Consider the following 20,903-nt stretch of genomic DNA (forward strand, 5'->3'; position numbering starts at 1 on the left):
GAGCAATCTCAACATTTTTAATGGGGCTCAAACCACTATCATTTCTCTGAGTTTTTAGCATAATGTAGCTGTGACCCATGACAGGCAGACCTCCTAGAAACAGACCCTTTTCCACACTGCTGCTTCACACCTACACAATTCAGTTCAGCTCTTAGGTGAGGTGCATGTGGCCTCGACAAGAATCTAAATCAAATTGAAAGCCAGATGATCAAGGCTTAGTGGGACCTTTTAGGCCCACTAAGGTAGCCAAACCACCTGAAAATATCTTATCTGAGCCAGGCCAAATTTCTGATTCCAAGGACCAAGATGAGTGAGTATTGTTTTATACCAGTTGATTATGGTGTGTTTGTTACACAGCAAAAGATAAGTGATATTTTTAATCACCTATGAGATGGAAAGCTCTCCGGGAGGGGGAACCATTTGTTAACAAGCTGTAAAAGTATCAGCTATTGCTTTTTTCAGCCCAAAGTCTCCAGCAGCAAGATGTCTTTCCTTTTACAGAAAAAGACCCAAAGTTAACACATATGATCCAACAAAAGATTTTTATTTCGGACATTTATGAATTTGAAAATTCACATGTGGTAAAGAAATTTCATTGAATTTAATTAAACATGGATCAAATCACCTTTCTGAAATGGAATTAAATTACATGAAATGAGGCCTGTCCCAGAAAGCCCGAGACATGTGGCCACCAGACATCCTGCCCCATTAGGAAGCACCCTAGAAGTCTACCCAAGCTTTCCGGAGACACTTTAAAATTCAAAGTCTTTTTGAGGAAAGTATTGGATTTGCATGGTGATTCTTCTAGCTCTCCTTGCACATATTTAAAATTGGCTGCCTATGTCAGTAAATGTTTTCTAAAATGCCTTAACTTTCAGATAGGAATGAGGATGCAGACTCTGTCTGCTATCCAAAGCATGTGGTTGTCACCCTGAATTATTACTTGGGTATCGGAATAAACTCTACCCTTCGCTGGCCCTGTGCCTGGCAACACTGGCATATACATGTGTGATGCTTGCAGGCAGCAGTCACCCAAGCACTTAATGAACTCTAGGCAGCTGTGTGTTAGGAGGAGGCATGGGACACAGGACCCAGGGTAGCTCAAAGTGACAGACAAGGCTGTCACGAGAACTGCTGGACAGAGACATTAGCTCATAACAGTGCAAACCGGGAGCAAGGCTTCATGGAGATGACACTTGGGGAGTTTGTCAGATAGAGGATAGGAAAAACCCCACATAGACAGGAGAAGAAGGTAAAGGAAGGTGCCTCAGATGACCCAATTTCCATATGCACGAAAGAGGGGAGTTGAGTAACGGAACCATCAAAGGCATCAGTGGCAACTGTGGCCATGTACAAGCCTCACTTAGGTAGACTATGGAATGGGAAGGCAGCAATACCCACCACCAAGCAACCCCCAGAGCTTGCTTCCATGAGAATCACATCAGTAGATGAATACAGAGAAGGGAGCTCTCTCACATCCTTTCCAAGCCCGCTACTTTCCTGTATTAGCCAATCACGTATGCTGAATGATAACGCAGACCAACATGTTCAGACAGACATCAGGGCTCCTTCTACACCCAGCCGTTCAGACCAACATGAATGGACAGACATCAGGGCTCCTTCTATACCCAGCCATTCATTACTGACCAGCAAGCCAAAGAATGCACACTCATCCAGAAACAAAAGAAAAGTAGATGATTCCCACACTGTTTCCTCCGTCCCGATATGACGGAGCTGTTTGTAAACAGCAGCTTCCCAACATGAGCCAGGAAATTCTGACAACTCTGCCTACAATTTAAATACTGTCATATTTGTATTTTAAATGGTATCACATGTTATGAATACAAGCAATGAGGTTTAATGTTTAATTTTGATTTTCCTTGTGACATACCATAGCAAACAGAAAAGCACTTTAATAAGGCAAGAGCAAACACAGAAGAAAGCACAATGTTGCATAGCATCTTTAAAGCACTGTTTTATGTTCCTGGAATGGTGACATGCACCTGTAATCCTAGCACTTGGGAGGTGGAGTCAGGAGGATTTGGTGTTGAAGGTCACCTTTGGCCTCATGTGGAGTCTGAGGCTAGCCTGGGCTACATGAGATTCTGTCTTTAAAATGGGGGATGAGATTTTCCCAAAATACCCATGAATTTTCACATCACATTACATATTATGCAGGGGAGTGGCCTCCTCTCCCCCTAGCTCCCTCTCCCTCCCTCCCTTTCCTTCCTCATCCCTGACCCTGCCTCTATACCTGATTTCTCCTTGAGTACACATACTGACAACAGAGCACATGTGCTTCAAAACAGAATAGCTCTGAGTTTCCTCTGTGTCAAAGGTTCCTAAGCTCGAGCACATATTGGGGTCTCCTGGAAGGCTTGTGAGGACAAGATTTCTGTCCCCACTCCTAGAGTTTCTGATTCTAGAAGCCTGAGTAAGATCCAAAAGCTTGCAGTTCTACAAACTTTCTCATGGTGTGGAAGCCCTGTACCACACTTAGAACCCTGGTCTGGAGAACATGTGACATCACCCTTTGACATTTGTTGATTCTGAGGATGACTTAAAAAAGGAGAATTCTGCTACCTCATAGGTATTAAACTGCTCCAGCAGGTCCAGATCTGTCCCTTTCTTGTTCAGGTGCCTCTGGGACACAGCGGCGATGCCCAGCTCCTCCAAGCAGTCTACCACGTCATAGAAGGTGTCTTGATCTGGCAGCCCTGCCAATGTCTACAAGAGAAGAATAGCATACAGCCATATCTTAGGGGAATGTCACAAGGCAATGAAGACATGTTTATGTGGTAGCCAGCATCCTCAATTCTAACAACCCACAACAGTGCAAGACACATGACAAACTCATTCAATGACGAAATCTGGGAGCAAACAGAGTGAACTCAGGACTCTTGCCCCTGGGATAGAGTGCAGAAGGAGCCCCTGCATCCCAGTGGGGGCTGGGAACTCCTATGGGTGAGGTGTTGAACTAATCATTAGACTACCTAGGGGAAGGGATTTAGAAGGTGTTTGTCAAGATTCCAAATCAGATAGTCTTCCTTGGTAAGTGGACAAACCCTTTAAAAGAGGGCATAGGTCTCCCTTGAGCTCAGGCTGGTTTGGAAGACAGAGCAAGACTCAATGAACTGAACAGCTGTATGGAAAGGAGTCCAGCAGACAACCACAAAAAGCTGCTAGAGTCCGTCCTGGCCAATGTCTTGACTACAGACTTAGAAACCCTGAGCAAACAATCTAGTAAGGACCAGTCTGGGCTCCTGCCCCTTGGGAACTTCGAAGTGAAAAATGTGCATTGCTCTAAGTGACCAAGCTTTGGGATTTGTCACGTGACAGTGGAGATTTAATGTGTTTCTTGATTTTAAATCAACACAGCAGTATGAGTAATAATTTATTGATTCTCTTCTATGAAAGTTCAGCAGGGCCTCTCTTTGCTCTATGAAACATTGGGAACCATGAGAAATTTCAAAACAGCAATCTAAAGTCAAAAAGACAAGGCATTGGGGTGGGGAGGGGGCTTATCTTAATTCTGCCTCTCCTATAGGAGGATACCCTCAGCACGGTCCTGCTCAGAACACAAGAAGCCTTGTGAGGTAGTGCAAGCCCCTCATCTTACATATGAGGGAGCTGGAGGCTCAGAGAGGGGAGGGATTTCACAGGTGACCAGAAATTACTGTAGACTGGGGGGAAGCCCCACTCAGAGCCACCAACTCTTATAGTCACCATAAGCTCACCCCCTGGTTTCCAGAAAAACTCAAACCTTTAGAGGACAAGAAGTGGGGGATGGTAATGCTAGGTAGGAGCAGAGAGGATAACTGGATACCCCAAACCACGTTACTACAGAGTAGGCAACTCAAGGAAGGCAGGCTAGATGGACTGCCTCCACTCTCTCCACTTCCCCACTCCCATATGTGGAGTCAACAGGGTCTCTCTCTCTCTCTCTCTCTCTCTCTCTCTCTCTCTCTCTCTCTCTCTCTCTGTGTGTGTGTGTGTGTGTGTGTGTGTGTGTGTGTAGGCCAGAGGATTATTTTGTTGTTGTTCCAGTGTTTTCCTCAATGGCTTTCCAACTTAACATTTGATACAGGGTGTCTCACTGAGCTAGGAGTTCACTAATTCAGTTAGACTAGCTGGCCAATGGGCTTCAGGAATCTTCCTATCTCACACATACCAACCTGCCTTTACATGGATGCTAAGGACCACTCTCAGATCCTCAAGTTCTCCTGTTCTTATGGCACTTTACTGACTGAACCATCTCCCCAGCACCATAGGTTCTTCTTCACTTAAAAACCCTGGAGCTTTTAAATAATTGAACAGCCAGCTCTCCACAACAGGCAGATGTGAAGCCTTTGCCAAGTAACAGGAACAGAATTGAAGATGCAAGCAGCATAGTTTCATCATTCCATTATGAAAAAGGTGAGTTTGGGTTGAGCCTGTGGCCCTCCAGTATACACATAGGCTACAGTGGGACTGTGGTATTTCCCCCTGTGCAGGAAGGACCCTCATCCAAAACACAAAGTCATCTTTTCCAAGCCACTGCTATAATATGTTCAGCTACCCCTCGCCCTATTACCACCTGGGCCTCTTAAGACACCTACAGCTGGCAAAGACCATGGCCTTGCCAGCAAGTCCTGGAGGCATGAGTTTCCTGTGGTTGGGAACGCCCCACAGCTGTCTTACATCTGGCATTCCTGACCTCCATTTTCTTGCAGACTTTGTCTTGCCAGGATCTGTCACTAAAAATTCTTTACTGGCATTAATCAGAGGCCAAATTCTGTCTTCAAAGAAATTTGTCTCTCCTTGAGTTTTCAGAGGATAACCCTTTATATGGGACAAAACCAGTGTGGTAAAGCCCATGCTCCCACACTTTCCTCAGTGTCACCCATGGAAGTTAAGAGCTGTGACCTTCAATCTCCACCACAGGATAAGTTAGAGATCCCTAGTCTCCCTTAAAAGACACATGGGTGAATATATTGGGGTGTACCTGTGCAGCACAATCATATATACCCCCAAAGGTAGTGAGTCATTAGCATACACAGTAAAACACCTGAGTGTGTTTTATACAATGGGAAGGAGGCCACCCTCTAAGGGTTACATACTACAAGATTCCATTTGACTCCAAAGACAAGATTATACTATCATACAAAAAATCAGTGGTTGCCAAGGGGGTTTAAATGTCTATAAAAGAATACAGGTGAGATTTTCAAGGGAGATGGAACTTTTATGTATCCTAGCTGTGCGATCAAACCACTTCTGTATGTGTGTTAAAACTCATACAGCTACATACCAGAAGGGAAAGGTCCATTTCAAATTATAAAGCAATAAAATTAAATGTTTAAAAAAGTTATCTACTTAGCCCGAATCCCACATGATTAACTATCCCCAGGCCCTAATGAAACAATGGCTCTTCCCAGAGCTCCCTGGAGTCCCACTGTTAGCCACCCTCTCATCTACCTATCTTGTGTGTGGTGACTAGTACATGAGACCCCATTCCAAGCAAGGGTAGAGACCCAGGAGGATTTCAGCTATGGCAGAGAAGGTTATGGTCTCGTTTTGACATCTGCTTCCCTCAGTTCTTTTCAAGACATCCCTGGGTAGGGATGTGGAAAGGCAGAGGGTTTTCTTGATGTCTCTGGTAAACAACAACAACAACAAAAGCCACTCTGGTCTCAGAACACAAGGCAGGCTATGGTTTACTGCCTTTGTTTTATCATGAAAATGTCAGTTTTAAAATTCATGTTATTATACCAACATTTATTTTGTTGAAATTGATTCTGGTTAGAAACCACCCAACTTGCAACGTAATTTCCCAGACTTTAGAATCTGGTGTTTTGTATTTTTGTTTTTCCCAGACTTACATTAACATTTCAGTTTGCTACTCTGTTTGGTAGCTTGGTGCATTTGACTCCTTGGGGCCATAAATATAACTGCAATTCAATAAAGGAGAATGACCTCTGAGTGGCAGTAGTCTGTGGGCTTTCTCAGGAGTTGTTGTCTGGAATGGCCTCTCCTGGGGCCTTCTCCATGTGTAAAAAACAGGCATTGTCCTAGCTGGCTTTTCTGTTGCTTTGACAAAACACTGACCAAAAACAACTTAGGTATGGAAGGGGTCCATTTGTTTCACCCTTCCAGGTCACAGTCCATCACTGAGGGGATTTGGCACAGGAACCCAGGCAGGAATTCTGCTTGCTAGCCTGTTCTCTGACTCATGTTTGCCTTTCTTGGATCCATAGCCTAAGTCCACCTAGGGATGGTGCTGCCCACAGAGGGCTGGGCCCTCCCACATCGATCATCAGTAGAGACAGTTCCTTTACAGACATGGCCATAGGCCAATCTGGTCAAGGAAATTCTTCATTTGAGTTTTTCTCTTTCTAGGTGACTCATCTTATGTCAAGTTGACAGTAAAATCTATCAGGGTAGGCACAGATAAGGCATGTCAACAAGAATTCCTAAGGGAAAGCTGAGCCTGCCTAGACTGATAGACTTACTACTACTGCTGTGAAGTGGAGATCTTGAGATGCTGCAGGTCCAGAGACTCATTATCTTACCTTGGCTAGCTTTAGTCCCCCAAATAGTCATTCCTTGCCCATCTCAGTCTCAGAACTAATAAGCTGACAGACAACAGCTGACTAATAGGCAAAACCCCTTTGGAATCTATTAACAAACCCCTAACTTTCACCAATTCAAAAGCTAAGAATGTCATCAGCTAGCATCTGAAGCCTATAGAACACCTTCCCCCATATTGCTGTAACCACCTTTCTGATGTGCCTAACAATGTATTTTAAACTTGTTTTGATTAGTGACTTTATTGTTTTGAAAACTATAAAACTTCATGAAGCTGCTTCCACCTTAGAATATGGAATTTGAATTAACCTATGTCTCTGTTCTGGGAACAGAATCACTCAAATTTGGCTCTAGAATAAACTTGTATCCCTTTAAGGAGAGAACTCTTTTTGGGTAGACAGCAAGCGAGAGTCTCTAGTTTGTGCCACACCATGTCCATCAGAGGGTGAGTGTTGTCAGTGATTGACAACAGCGTGCCCACATGCTGATGCCACAGTAAGGAAAGTGACCACAGTCTCAGCCAATGAAAAATATAAAGTTACAGCATAGAACACTGGGCAAGAGGGAATCTTTATTTTTGCTGAATTCAGAGATCTACAGAGCAGGTCAGTGACTGTAAAGGACAGGAACAAGGTAAGTTTCATCTTCAAAAACCAAACTTCAAATGACAAGGCAAAGTAAAGTGAGGAACAGACTTGAAAATAAAAGAGACCTTATGATTATTATTCAAAATGTGGCTGTCTCCTGTCATAACCATGTAAGAGCTAGCTCAGCACCCACCAGCAAATACTTCATTAGTAAGTAAATACAGGGGTTGGAGAGATGTCATACAGTTAAGATCACTGGCTACTCTTCTAGAGAAACTGGGTTCAATTCCCAGCACCCACATAAATTGCTCACTATAAATATGTCTTCTGTTCAATAGAAGAAGGTCTCTAGTTACATCCCAACAAAGGATTCTGGGACCTTCCAAAGCCTTACTCCTCATCACTGTAGTTGATTCTATAGACTCATGGTCAACAGTCTAAGGAAAATCTTTTTTTTACTTTTAGGAAAATCTTCAGGGTGGTGCTAATGATGCTTGAGATATATGGTAGGACAATCTGAATGAAGGGACCTTAACACCAAGACAGCTTGTTGGAATAGCTTGTTGGAATACCTCTCCCCAAGTAGTACTTCTGAGGATGTCCTCAAAGGACTGCAACTGTCCTACAAAATGATGACCAGAAAGGGATATGATGGAAGTTATAAGAGCACAAAGATGAGGTCATGACAACATAAAGAAGATGGGATCTGCCTCCAGGATCCTTCCTTACCTCCGTGTAAGAATTAGAATTCAATAAATAAGAAGTCTGTTTCCCTGACCTGTGAATCACTTCTTCCAAGTCAAGTTGCTAATTCTAATGGGGAAATGTCATTAAGGGTAGGACTTGGTATGAAACGCCTTCTTACCCTTCTTGCATTGCCTTCCAATCACCACCTGTAGCTCACAAGGAAAGTTTTACATTTTCACATGGTATCAGTTTCCTACAGCTGCTGTGACTAGCTACCATGAGCTAGGTGTCTTAACACATCAGAACTTCATGGTCTGACACTAAGGTATCAGCAGGGCTATGTTCTATCTAACAGCTCCATGAAATGGTCCTTCCTTGACTATTTCTAGGTTGGTTGTTAGCCAACTTTGGTGCTCCTTGGTTACAGATATACCATTCTAATCTCTGCCTCTGTCTTCATATGGCTGTCTTCCCTGTATGTGTTCATACTTTCTTCCCCACCCCTTCCTCCTATAAGGCCATCAGTCATATTTGATTAGAGTTGTCCTAATGGGTGAGTTACATCTGCAAGGATACTCTTCATAGGGTTTAAGGCTTTAACCCCTATTTTTAAGGGGGGCACAACTCAATCCAGAACACATATCAACCAACCTTGTTTACTAGGGTCATTGCATAAACCAACAGCTCTGTGTCAACTCCATCTTTTTCTTCCAGAATTTCCATGATATTGGACCAGGGTTTGATGCCTACAAGTAAAGTAAAAATCATTAGAAACAGCAATTCAGTGATACCATTATCTCAATCACCCTGAAGTTTTACCAAGGAGTTCTCCTCTAGGGATGTCTTTCCATCACTGCATATATAAGGGTAGACACATCTTTAAGCTAGACTTGTGTCTATTCTAATAAGCTGTATTTCCTAGCAATCAGTATACTATCCTGTCCCATGTTCATTATCATCGGTATTCATAACTATTTTCTTGAGAAGTCTTTTTTATATTTAATATACAGTTTTTAAGTCTGTTCATGTACACACTTTGGGATGCAGACTAAAACCCTTCATAAGTAGTCACTGAAAGTCCTCTAGCACACACTGAGAAAGGTATGGAGACCTTTATTTACTCTATCAGTCTTAAGCAGTAACAGTGGCATTGCTTTCTAGAAAGCATCTAGAGCGAAAGAACACTTTCTCTAATTCCTTAGGTTACAGATATTATCTGGGCATCAGCTAGGTACAGAGTCTGATGGGTAGCTTCCCTTGATGGGCTTGGAATCTAATGAAGTTACTAGACAAAAGCACAAACATAGATACAAGCTTGGAGCCACCATCTGAGAAATGGTAGAAATATTTAGCTATGGCTATGATGCTGGCAAGAGAGATTCAGTGAGGATGGCTGTGGAAGGCTTGGGATATGAGGTTCTTCCAGGTGAGCCCCACTACTGAAGGCAGCTTTCTCCAGCCTCCAGGATAGAGCTAGAAAATACTTTACATTCTAGACCATCATGTCAAGTGTGAGGCCATGAAGGAGAAAGCTGTCTTTTGGCATGGTTTCCATGCCTGAGATAATATTGGGAGTGACAGAGGCATGGGCTTGTCCTTGTGTTGGTGGGCTGGAATGTGAACCTTTCTGTGTTATTCCTCTATAAATTATCTCAAAAGTATATTACTTATTTTTTGCTTGATAAAGTAAATTTGTAAATTTGCTGCTAAGTGCAGCAGTTTCCAAATGCTGATCCTTGGATGGCTTGTGACAGTGCTGATCCTGGCCTTGATTTAAACATTTCCTAAAGGCAGAAATGGTTATCACTCTTGTTCATCTCTACACTTTCAGCACAATGCCTTCCATATAGCACAGAGTTGATAAAATGTCTGAGAACAGTAGTAATTTCTGAGGGGACATTCAGTATGTTAAGATGGAACAGTCTTACAAGAATGAGAGGGGAGATACACATAGTAAGAAAAGAAAGAAGACAGAAGGACTGAGGAGTAGGCACCTTCTATAATACATGGCACACACAGATATAACAGCTTTCCCAGTGAGCTAACCTGAAGTATCATCCTTTAGCTGAGTTCTCTAGCCAATTAGACCCAAGAAATTTCCTGCCTCCCTTTTTAACTCTGAATGCACAGCCATGCTATCCCTCCCACTACCCACCAAATTATCTCCTGACATTTATCATTCAACTCCTTTGTGGTTAACACTAGGGTATAGTTGTCCTTCAAGTGCCAACAAAGTGACCATTTCAGCCTTCAAGGCAGCCAACCAAAGTAGCCAGTAGACCCTGGGTCTCACTGTCCTGATAAATTCATTAAGTATTTGCTTGTGTTTCTAATGGGGCATCAATCTCAACGACTAGAGCACTCCCAGAAGATACTGGAGAATTCACTGGAGCATTGTGCCTGGAAGAAAACACTGCAGTCAGTAGTTTCTAATTTTTCTGGTGATTCTGGACTCAGAAGTACTTCCTTATTGTTGATTTTGAATCCAATGTACTCTGTGGGGCCTGGGGAAGGAAAAGCCAAGCAACAGAGGCAGGTATCCCAAAGAGAGGGAAAGGGCCAGATCCCCCAACACACACACACACACACACACACACACACAGAGGTTGGGGACATATCTATAAGCTGAGATAAAGTGTTTGTCTTAAGGTATTACTGCAAGGTGTCGAAGAGACAAAGCATTTCTATTTCCTTTCTTAGCATTGATGGGGTATATTAGAAGACAATGCTGTCATTATCATCTGTCTCCCTCACAATCCACTGTCCACCATTCCTACACCCTAAACATGGCAATATAAGTTCCACAAGAGCCCGGTCCATGACTCCTGATGTTTGCCAGCACACAGTTGACTCAGATATTTGCATAATGACTGAACTCTGTGTGGACACAGCCTGGCTTTGTCTGTTGCACCACAGACACCCAAATAACAGTCAATGTCATTATGGCCATGACTAGTGATGACACCAGTACCTACAACACTCATCTCTACAAGACACCAGGCCAGTACTCCCTTGCCACCAAGGCACAGTGCCTCTTCCTTAACTTAGATGAAAGATATACACATAGAATACATGTTTGAAACATTTTCCATTTTATTCTCCTGATAGATCCTTGCATTAAACCATTTAACATGATGCCTTGAACATGAGTTTGGCTAATGGTTAAACCATGCTGGACAATTCTTCCAGCACATTCTGATCTTTCCAGGTAACAGATCTATATAGTCTCCATAGAAACTTCTGACAATGAACAGTTAAATCCAGCTCAAGTGTGTAACCTCTAGCCTCCACCATGCTTTGGGCATTCTTCACCACACAAGACACCCTCAAGTAGACTCAGAGACAGGATTGCTTGAAGGGATGGCTAGACTTTATCTCGTGATAATCATGTGTGTTATGAATGTACAGGGATTAAGTCATATCTCATCGCTTTACGTTCAAATGAAAAAAAATTAACTTCAAAAGCTATGTTGGACCAAATTAATAGGACCCAAGATGTATGACATGAATAACCTTGACTGTTCCCCAAGCTCTCTGTGAGAGAGGCATACTACATGTCAGAGGGACTTGTCAACTCTGCCTAGATTAACCCACCATAGGGCAAATCTTGAGGAAAGAGAGTGACAAAGTAAAGTGACAAATCAATGGTCTCCTTAAAGCTTCCATGAATCACTCTCCTCTCTTCCTGTCAGGCTATATCAACCCCCAAAGAAAAAGTGACAAAGATATAAGCAAGAGAGAGCTGGGGGATGGCTCAGATGATATGAAGTGCTTGGTGCACAAGCACCAGGTCTAGGTTTGGTTCCCAGAACCCACATGACAAATCTAGATGTGGTGGTGTGTGACTATTATCCCCATGTACCGAGGCAGAGATGAACAGATCCCTGGGGCTCTCTGGCCCGTCAGTCTAGACAAATCGGTGATCTCACTTCAGGTTCAGCCAGAAACCCTGTGTAAAAATAATCCAGAGAGTGACTAAAGAAGACACCCTAAGTCAACCTCTGACCTACACACACACACACACACACACAGCAGAAGAGTGAAGGTGATCCTGAGGATCTGAGGAGACAACTGTGATCCCATGACACATTCAGGGCTAATCAAACTCACATCTCTATTCTAGCCCCAAAGCAAAAGTATAGCAGACTAGGCCAAATGAGGCATTTAAAATGTTCACATATCCATATTCATAAATATTAATTAGTACCCATGATGTATTTTTTGGTTTGTCTGTTTGTTTTGCAGTAATGAGGATTGATGCAGGGCCTCATGCACACTAGACGGGCATCTGCCACTGAGCTACACTACTGGGCTCCTTTGATGGACTTTGCTTCCTTTCTAGGCTCTCTAAGTGGCCTACACTAGGCCCATGTCACACTTCTAGTTAATTCATAGGTGGTCATGCATGATGTCTATAAAGCCACTAAAAGAATCCGTTCATGACTTTTTGAGGGCTTTTAATTTATTTTGTTAGTTTTATTTGCTGATTCCTCAATTCTGAGTTTTGCTGTCTAATAAATAGAAAGACAACTGTCCTCACTTTCCTATGCCAGTCACTCCTGCCAAGGAATGAGTCTGGAGCCTCTCTATGGAGGAGAATTTATGGGCAATTTGTACGTGTGCCCACATAGACATGCTCAGCTCTCCTTCAGTCATCTCTGGCATGTAGGCTGTGCTTCAGGCTAGCTGAGAGGGAACTGGAGACAGTTCTAAAACCTGCTGCTGGAAACACCTGGAATTTGTGTTGCTCTCTGCTGAACTCCATGACACATTTGTATGTTTAATTCCATCATAGAATCCTGGGACAACTTTACCAGCAGTAAACCAGGATGACGCTATATGTATGCATTACAAAATCACAGCCAAGACCACACATATCCATGAAGAAGCATGCAATTGAGTCACACATGATGAGTGTCCTCTGTGTTTTTTTTATTAGTGATGTTCCTTTGTTTGCAGCTCTTCGTGTTTAGTGGCAGGCAGATGACAGCAGTTGCCAAAGTTTGAAAAAATTTTATAGGCGAAATCTACCAAGCTGAGAAAACAATCTATGGGAATTTCTTTTAACTAATTGAGAAAAGATGGCCATCATTTTGTCTTGTTGGAGAGACTTAGGATAGTAGAGGCCTCAGGCTGGGACTGTGGAATGAAACTTGCATGTGGGAAACAAAGCCCCAGGTTCATCTGAGGGTCATTCCCACTCCACACCATGCCCTTTATACAGGAGGAACTCTGAAGAAAGATGCTAGCAGATCCTTCTCCAAAGGAGAACCTCAAAGCTATGAAAAGGATGTCCTATATCATGGTCTAATGGCAAGTGTCCTTGAGATACCCACAATTTAAGAGATGCTACTAAAAAGTCCATCCATTGTTCTAAAGTAACTCCAGAGCTGGCAGATGGAATACACATCCTGCAAGGTAAATCAAGGGAATCATCGTTTTCCCTAATACCTAACCTGGCTCTAGGGAAACCAGACATAGGTTCTCAGCTGCTGGCTGTCCTTATTCAGAACTGTTAGCTGGCCCTGTAATCTGCTCTTACTATAAGATATCTCCTGTCTGGTACCAGACAGAAACATGTTGTAGATGGAAAGTGGCTGTGGTCTGGGACTGACCTTCCGGACTCCAGCCTCTGACCCTGCCTGGGGCTCTGCCATCTTTACGTATGTCCCCAGAGAGACCAAGAGTTACTTCTGGCCTGGACTAGCCATGCTAGGGCCAGCATCTGCCTGTGTGTTCAGAGCAAAGGTGTAGATGTTTAGTTCATAGTCCTGGCTAGCATTTGTTAACTCAGACCTTCAAAGAAACAAGGAAGCTACTGTCTTTCACATTTTGAATGGGCATCAGAAGGGAGTCCTGAGCAAGGCTGAGTCAGACATAACCAGTTTGAATAAATAGTGCAACCTAGGCCACTCTTCCTCCCAACAAAGCACCATGGTTGCTTTGTTCATAAGTGTCCATGACTTGGATGGGAATATATCATCAATGTGTTGGCACACCTGCCTGTTGGTACTGAAATTGGCGGGAATACATCAACGTGTTAGCACATCTGCCTGTTGATATCAAAAGTGATTTGGGATCAGCTGTAGACTGGGGTTTCCAGATTTTTTAAGTGAAGTATTACTATTGCAATCAAAAAGAGAAAAAAAAATATTACTCAGATTTTCTTCTTACTTATTTGAGCCTTCTTTGGGGTAGTGATAAGAACAATTAGGTCCTCTTAGGGAGGAAAATGAGCAAGAGATGAAACAGGCACCCTAGCATTTCATCTAAAGGCTTCACATTGTTGTGGACCACAGCATGGTTCACACCAACTCAGCTACAGCTGCTACTTCCTTCTCTGTTTTCTTTTCAAATAGGGGTCTTTCTAGGTAGACTGGGCTAACTTCCAATGTGTGATCCTCCTGCTTCAGCCTCCTCAGTGCTGAGATTACATGTGGTCCACGCCACTCCACTCTTTTCTACCTGTATGTAGCATGACTATCTGTTCAGGATGGCTGAGTGAGTGCTGGAACAGTAATCTGGGAGAAAGAGACCCTCTTTATGAGCAGGACATACTCGGGTCAACAGACAGGCAGTGACGACAGTATAGGCAGAGAGAAAGGTTGTTTGGGAGCTTCAGGAACATAGGAGATAGGGAGGGGTCTTATAGACCAGAAGGGAGATGGTGGTCCCTTACCCGGGAAGGCTCAACTGGCTTTCATGCTGTAGGTGCTAACAGGGTTAGAAGGAATGATGAAGAATTTTCCGATTGTACTTTGGGGGTGGGAGGTAGGTCAGAAATGCTAAGGCCCCTGAGTTAGACACAGCATGGGATGGAGGAAAGGAGGGCAGAAGTCTCAAGAAATATCTATGGGTTAGTGTTACACAGGACAGGGAAGAGAAGGCAGGATACAAGGGTGACCTGAACTGGATCAGGAGGACAGGCCCTCTGTGCAGTTTCAGTGATGGGGGCAAAAGACAATGGTCTGACAGGTCCTGGCTATGTCCACACATGCATTTTCTTCATTGTCACCTCACATTCCAGCCCTAATCTCCATAGTTACCACTCTGGATCCTTCACGGAGATGGTTACACACAAAATGCTCCCAATAACTCACTCGAAGATGGGATGCCTCCCTATATGACACTATGACCTTGATGGCCCCCGGGACAGGGACTGCTCACCTCTTTTGGTGTCGACAGCAGAAACAGCCTGAATGAGGAGTGGTGCATTGGACTCAGAGTACTCCACGAAGACGAGCAGAAGCTTCAGGGCTGTCTTCACCACCAGGCGGAACTGGAGAGAAGATGAGACCATCACACAGAAGCATAGGCAGCTCTGCCCACTTGAATGCATTCTCCCTTCTACCCACAGCCAGCACCCAGCCAGCCACCAGTCAACCTGGAACTCCTCAGATCACCTGAGCATCACTAGTTTCTCACTCACCTCTTATCAGATAGATACCTCAGCACGCAGGTATTACCTGCCCCCCTCCCTGAGGCAGAGTACACTGTCCACGATCACACAGCTAGTGATCAATGGAAAAAAATTCAAACCCAGTGCACTTGACCCCAGAATTCACATCCAGCTTCCAACAAGTCAGATAGTGTGTGCTGAATAGGGAACTTCATTTGATCCCAATGACAACAGTCACAGTTTTTATTTTTCCCAGCAGGCACAGCAGATCAAATGACTTGTTTTAGGATACTAGTGCTAGCTTGGGTAAGCAGGAACCTGAGCCAAGTCCCTATTACTTAAAAGCAGGCATAGCAGACTGCCTGGGGCCTTGGAACTCACAGACCCTGGATCCATGGCTCAGCACTTGTGAGGAACTACAAGCAGCTCAGATCCTTTCTTACCTATAGTAGAACTCACCCTGGGAGAGTTTGGCAGCAATTCACTCACTGGAAGCTACCATGGATTCCTAACTCCAGCACCCTGAGTCCTGAGGGGTTCTGGGTCAGTTTCCCACCTCCCAGTTGCTCCTCGCTCTCTCCCTCAAAACCTCCCTTCCCCTTTTCTTCCAAGAATCTCTTCCTTAGCGACCTCACACACATACTTCCTGAAGACGGTTCAAATGATGCACCTCAGAACACCAAGCCAACTTTAGGCTGTCCATCCCTACCGATGCTGTTTGCTGCCCATTTCCAACCCCATGAGAACTCTTCTAAATGGAGAGAGCTTTGTTTACATTTTTTTCTCCAAGGCTAAGCACTTCATTTGACTTGGAGTGGGCTTGGGGTGTCTGCTAGCTGTGCTGACCCATCAGTCAAAGGCCATATCAAATTGTACCATTTCCCCCACTCAGGGAGAAAAATCAGCTCCTGCTTCATCATTTACTCTGTACCAAAAGAGAGACCCAGGAACTCCATGAGGCATGAGCTGACATCACAGTGACAGGGGAGCAGAGGGAGTTGACGGGAAAAGTGAGGGGATCCCAAGCAGGGAGCTGCACTGTACAGCTCAAGGGTGCGATGGTCAGTCTTCTTTGTCACCTTGATCAACCTGATTTAGACTCACCTAGGAGACTAAGGAAAGTTTCTGGGTGTGTCTGTGAGGGAGTTGCAGAGAGAATTAACTGTGGGGAAAGAACCCACTCTGAATGTGGCTAGTGCCATGCCATGGGCTGGGGGCTTGGATGGAAGAGGGGAAAGGAGAAAGCAAGCTGAGTGTGAGCATCCCCTCCTGCTTCCTGATCTCAGTGTGAGCATCCCCTCCTGCTTCCTGATCTCAGTGTGAGCATTCCCTCCTGCTTCCTGATCTCAGTGTGAGCATCCCCTCCTGCTTCCTGATCTCAGTGTGAGCATCCCCTCCTGCTTCCTGATCTCAGTGTGAGCATCCCCTCCTGCTTCCTGATCTCAGTGTGAGCATCCCCTCCTGCTTCCTGATCTCAGTGTGAGCATCCCCTCCTGCTTCCTGATCTCAGTGTGAGCATCCCCTCCTGCTTTCTGATCTCAGTGTGAGCATTCCCTCCAGGGGCTTTCTGATCTGAGAAACTGCCTCTAGCTCCAACTCTTGTCTGCCCAGACCAAGAAGGTGCCATCTGCATCCATACTTTGGATTGTATCTTCTTAAGCCAGGAGTCAAAATCAATCCTCTTTCCCCCAAATTGCACCTGTTGGGCATTTACGTTGTCATAGCAAGGAGAAAAAACTAGTACAGGAGTGAATAGTTTAAAGCACTCCCTGTCCCCAAACCTTTCTCCAAGGCCATTCCACAACTCTTTCTCTGCTGTTACATCTAAGTAATCACCTGTCGTAATCACCTGTCGTGTCCTTGGTCCCATTCTCTCCACCTGATGCCTAACTTTCACAAGAGTACCTATGGGCTATGGCTCCAGTTCCCAACTTCCCAGTGGCTGCCTGTAATGATTAAACTTGATGCTCAGCTTCAGGATTTAGAGTCCCTACTGAAACAAACTTCTGGGCATATCTGTGAGGGATTTTCTAGACTGGGTTAAGAGAGGTGGGATGAGTCGCTCTAAGTGTAGGCAGCATCATTCCATGAGCTGGGGTCCCAGATTCAACAAAAAGCAGGAAGTGAGATAAACAGAATTCATCTCCCTCTGCTTCCTGGCTCTGGATGCTGTGTGACCAGTTGCCTCAGATCCTGCCATGATGGGCTATATCCTAAAAATGTGAAGTCAAATAAACCATTCCTTCCTAAATTCATTTCATCTGAGTATTTTGTTCCACCAATTAGAGAAGCAACTCATGCACTCTCTAGCCCAAACTGACAGGAATTTAACTTTATCTCCACTATCAGGTCCAGGGTGGTCTATGTGCTGCCAAATCCATGGTTACTTATTCATGGATTTCATTCAACCCTCAGGAGCATGTGTCACAGTCAATTGCTCTCTCTAGGGACAGGACAGCTAGCTAGTCTCCCACCTGATGGCGACTCTGTCATGTGCTCCTTTCAGAGTGTTCATTATGGCTTTGTGAAGACCTAAGAGTTTCTACCTGGGCGTTCATTCTTTGTCTTTCCACACACTCTCTAGAAAAGTTTATCCTATCCCTGGGTTTTAAAGTTCATCTAAGATTCAATGTTAAATGTCTATTGCTTTTGAAGGGACCAGCTTCCCTTTCGGCAGCCATAACAGCCGAACACGTGCTTGCCATAAACCTGCCTTGGTCACTTAGAGGTCAGATGCCTGTCTCGTGACAAGGAAACCATCAGAAGTTAGTCACTAGAAAGTCAGATGCCTGTCTCGTGACAAGGAACCAATCGGAAGTTAGCTGGTAACGCTATGCTTTACGACCCTGGGTGTGCTTTACGGGTCTGCCCGTAAACCACCCTGGGAGGGTCTATGGGCCATAACACCAGTTGACCAATCAACACAGGGCAAGCCTTCCAAGCCTGGAGGCACACCAATCATGAGCCTGTGCGTACCCCTAGACACTCCCCTTATGCTGCCCTATAAAGATCTGTGTGCAGCGGCTTCAAACTGTCTTTTCTAGCCATCCGCCATGGCGGGTGGGTGAAAGACCCGAGCTAACATGGGGTTAGCTCGTTAAATTACAATAAAGCCTCGTGCAGTTTGCAGCAAGGTCTCGAATCCGCCTGGTGATTGGGGTGACCGAGAACGTGGCCTAGGACCCCGGATACTTGAGTTTTCGGGGGTCTAACACTTTCCAGGCTGGAACCAACTCCTGGGATGAGTTGTCTTATAACTTTGATCTCTCTCAGGTGCTATCCTGTACCTCAGATTTCCCAAATCTTCATTCATTCTCACTGCATGTGGAGACCTGCCACTATCGGCCTGGACTGTTCCTGCCATGGCCCCACAGCAGGCCATGATCGGGGCAGTCAGCAGAGTCCCAGTACTTTTCTCACAGTGTTCCAGAATCCATGTGAGGTAGAGCTACTCTCAAGTCATGCTTATACCAATACCCACCCCTCTCAGGACCATCACAGTAGCCTCCAAGGTATTTGTCTTGTGCCCCTGACACACACACTGAAAACTTCAGCTTACTGCCAGCTTGGGGACTTCTCCCCAGCTGGCTTTCTTTCTTTCCTTTCTTTCTTTATTTCCTTCCTTTCTTTTCTTTCCTTTCCTTCCTTTCTTTCCTTTCTTCCTTTCTTTCCTTTCCTTTCTTCCTTCCCTTCCTTCCTTTCCTTCCCTTCCTTTCGTTTCCTTCCTTTCCTTTCGTTTCCTTCCTTTCCTTTCGTTTCCTTCCCTCCTTCCTTCCCTTCCTTCCTTCCTTTCTTTCTTTCTTTCCTTCCTTCCTTCCTTTCTTTCCTTCTTCCTTTCTTTCCTTTCCTTCTTTCCTTTCCTTCCTTTCCTTCTTTCCTTTCCTTCCTTTCCTTTTTTCCATTCCTTCCTTTCCTTCTTTCCATTCCTTCCTTTCCTTCTTTCCTTTCCTTCTTCCTTTCCTTCTTTCCTTTCCTTCCTTTCCTTCTTCATTTTCTTCTTTCCTTCTTTCCTTTCCTTCTTTCCTTTCCTTCTTCCTTTCCTTTCTTTCTTCTTTTCCTTCCTTCCTTCCCTTACTTCCCTTCCTTCCTTCCTTTTTTTTGATCCAGTCCTGGAACTAACTCTTGTAAACCAGGTTGGTCTCAAACTCACAGAGATCTACCTGCCTCTGCCTCCCAATTGCTGGGATTAAAGCTGTACGTCACCATTGCCTGGTCTTCTCTCTAGCTCTTTTCTTTGTATGAAATAAACACTACAGGCCTGGTCTTCTCTTACTCCAGCCTGGGAAAGCTCACTTGTGGAAAACACCTTCATAAAAAGGACCCCCTTGACAATGACCACATCACAGAGCCTTTCTTTTTTGCATCCTGCTCATGAATGAACTAGCTTCAGAGGCTCCTCACATGTCCATGGAATATTGAAGCTGGGACTCCCCCCCACCCCAGACTCCCAAACCCATAAAAGCTTGAGTGACAGAAAACCATGTAGCATTTACACATATCCACAACCATCCTCCCCACAATTGAGTACCTGAAGTCACCTGCATGAATAGCTGGTGTGTGGTGGTGTTCAGGAAATAAAGACAAGTAAAAGCATTTGCATGGTCAGCAAAGACACAATTTAAACAGAACATTTTAGTCATGATTTTTAGTCTTTTCTACAAAGACCCCGCAGACATAGAGACTGGGTATACATTTGGCTACTGTCCTAAGACCACAAGCTATACCTACACAATTCCTCTGATACAGGAGAAGCCACTGAGCCAGCACTGCACATGAAGGTGGCATATCTTCACCAAGCTTCTCCTTCCAGCCCATCATAGTGGTGTGGAACATGTCACAGCCCCTAGCCAAGGTAAGGCCCTCCACAGTTAGGCGAAGGTTGAGAAGCCCTGGGCTTCCCCTTCCCTTTGTGTTCCCACTACACAGGGAACTGGGTACTTTGGGGGGCTCGAAACACTTAAGAGGATTTCTACCCCCAACTCCAATCCTACCATCTCCCTGTTCCTTCCTGCTTAGGAAGAGGCTAAATTCCACAGTATTTTCTCAACAAGTACAAGGTTTGGCGGGGGGGGGGGGGGTGCAGTCCAGAAGAATGAACTGTGCTTTGTATGCTTAAAGTCAGAGAAATGTCTTCAAGTAAATACAAACCCAGCAAGTCCAGGCTTGGCCACTTCCCTGGGAGGTAGAACATCATTTTTGTGGTTCCTGGAAGAAACCTGGCGGCTGCACAGTACACTCCTGCAAGGCTGGTCTTAGCAGGGCCCACTTTGCCAGTCCCGTGAGACCTTCTGAGCATCTGTGTGGCCACGGCCTTGACTATCATGGTCCCTGACACCCAAAACCCCTAAGCTTTGGCTGCTTCTGCTGGAGAACTCTTTCCTGTAGAAGCCTTTCTTTTCATGTCTTCCTCCCCTGCACTGAAAAGGCTCTGTTGGGGGTTCTTTGGGCACCGTAATTTTATTTTTAAAAAATTCTTAACCATGATTTCTCTGTTTGGGATTTCTGTGACTTTAGCTGCCAGTTAGGTTATGTTTGGTGCTTTGGGAAGATTTACTATGCCAATGAATAGCAAGCACATTAGATAACTAAAGTGCTTTAGAGGCAAGAGCATCGGAACGTTAATTTAGGGCAAATTCCTGATACTAATTGAAAGCGTGTCGAAACTC

General features: G+C 44.6%; 1 protein-coding gene across 1 annotated transcript in view; it reads right to left on the reverse strand.

The window, feature by feature from the left end:
* The window catches only part of Fhod3 (formin homology 2 domain containing 3), a 418,808-nt gene that overhangs the window by 135,605 nt on the left and 262,300 nt on the right, over positions 1-20,903 (reverse strand). The window contains exons 6-8 of the mRNA XM_035440244.1: positions 15,006-15,117; positions 8,490-8,584; positions 2,584-2,727 (exon numbers count right to left, since the gene is read on the reverse strand). Coding sequence (XP_035296135.1) covers positions 2,584-2,727; positions 8,490-8,584; positions 15,006-15,117 — 351 coding nt within the window. The remainder of the gene's footprint in view (positions 1-2,583; positions 2,728-8,489; positions 8,585-15,005; positions 15,118-20,903) is intronic.

This window comes from Cricetulus griseus, chromosome 2 (genome assembly GCF_003668045.3).
Source record: "Cricetulus griseus strain 17A/GY chromosome 2, alternate assembly CriGri-PICRH-1.0, whole genome shotgun sequence".
Lineage (NCBI taxonomy): Eukaryota > Metazoa > Chordata > Mammalia > Rodentia > Cricetidae > Cricetulus > Cricetulus griseus.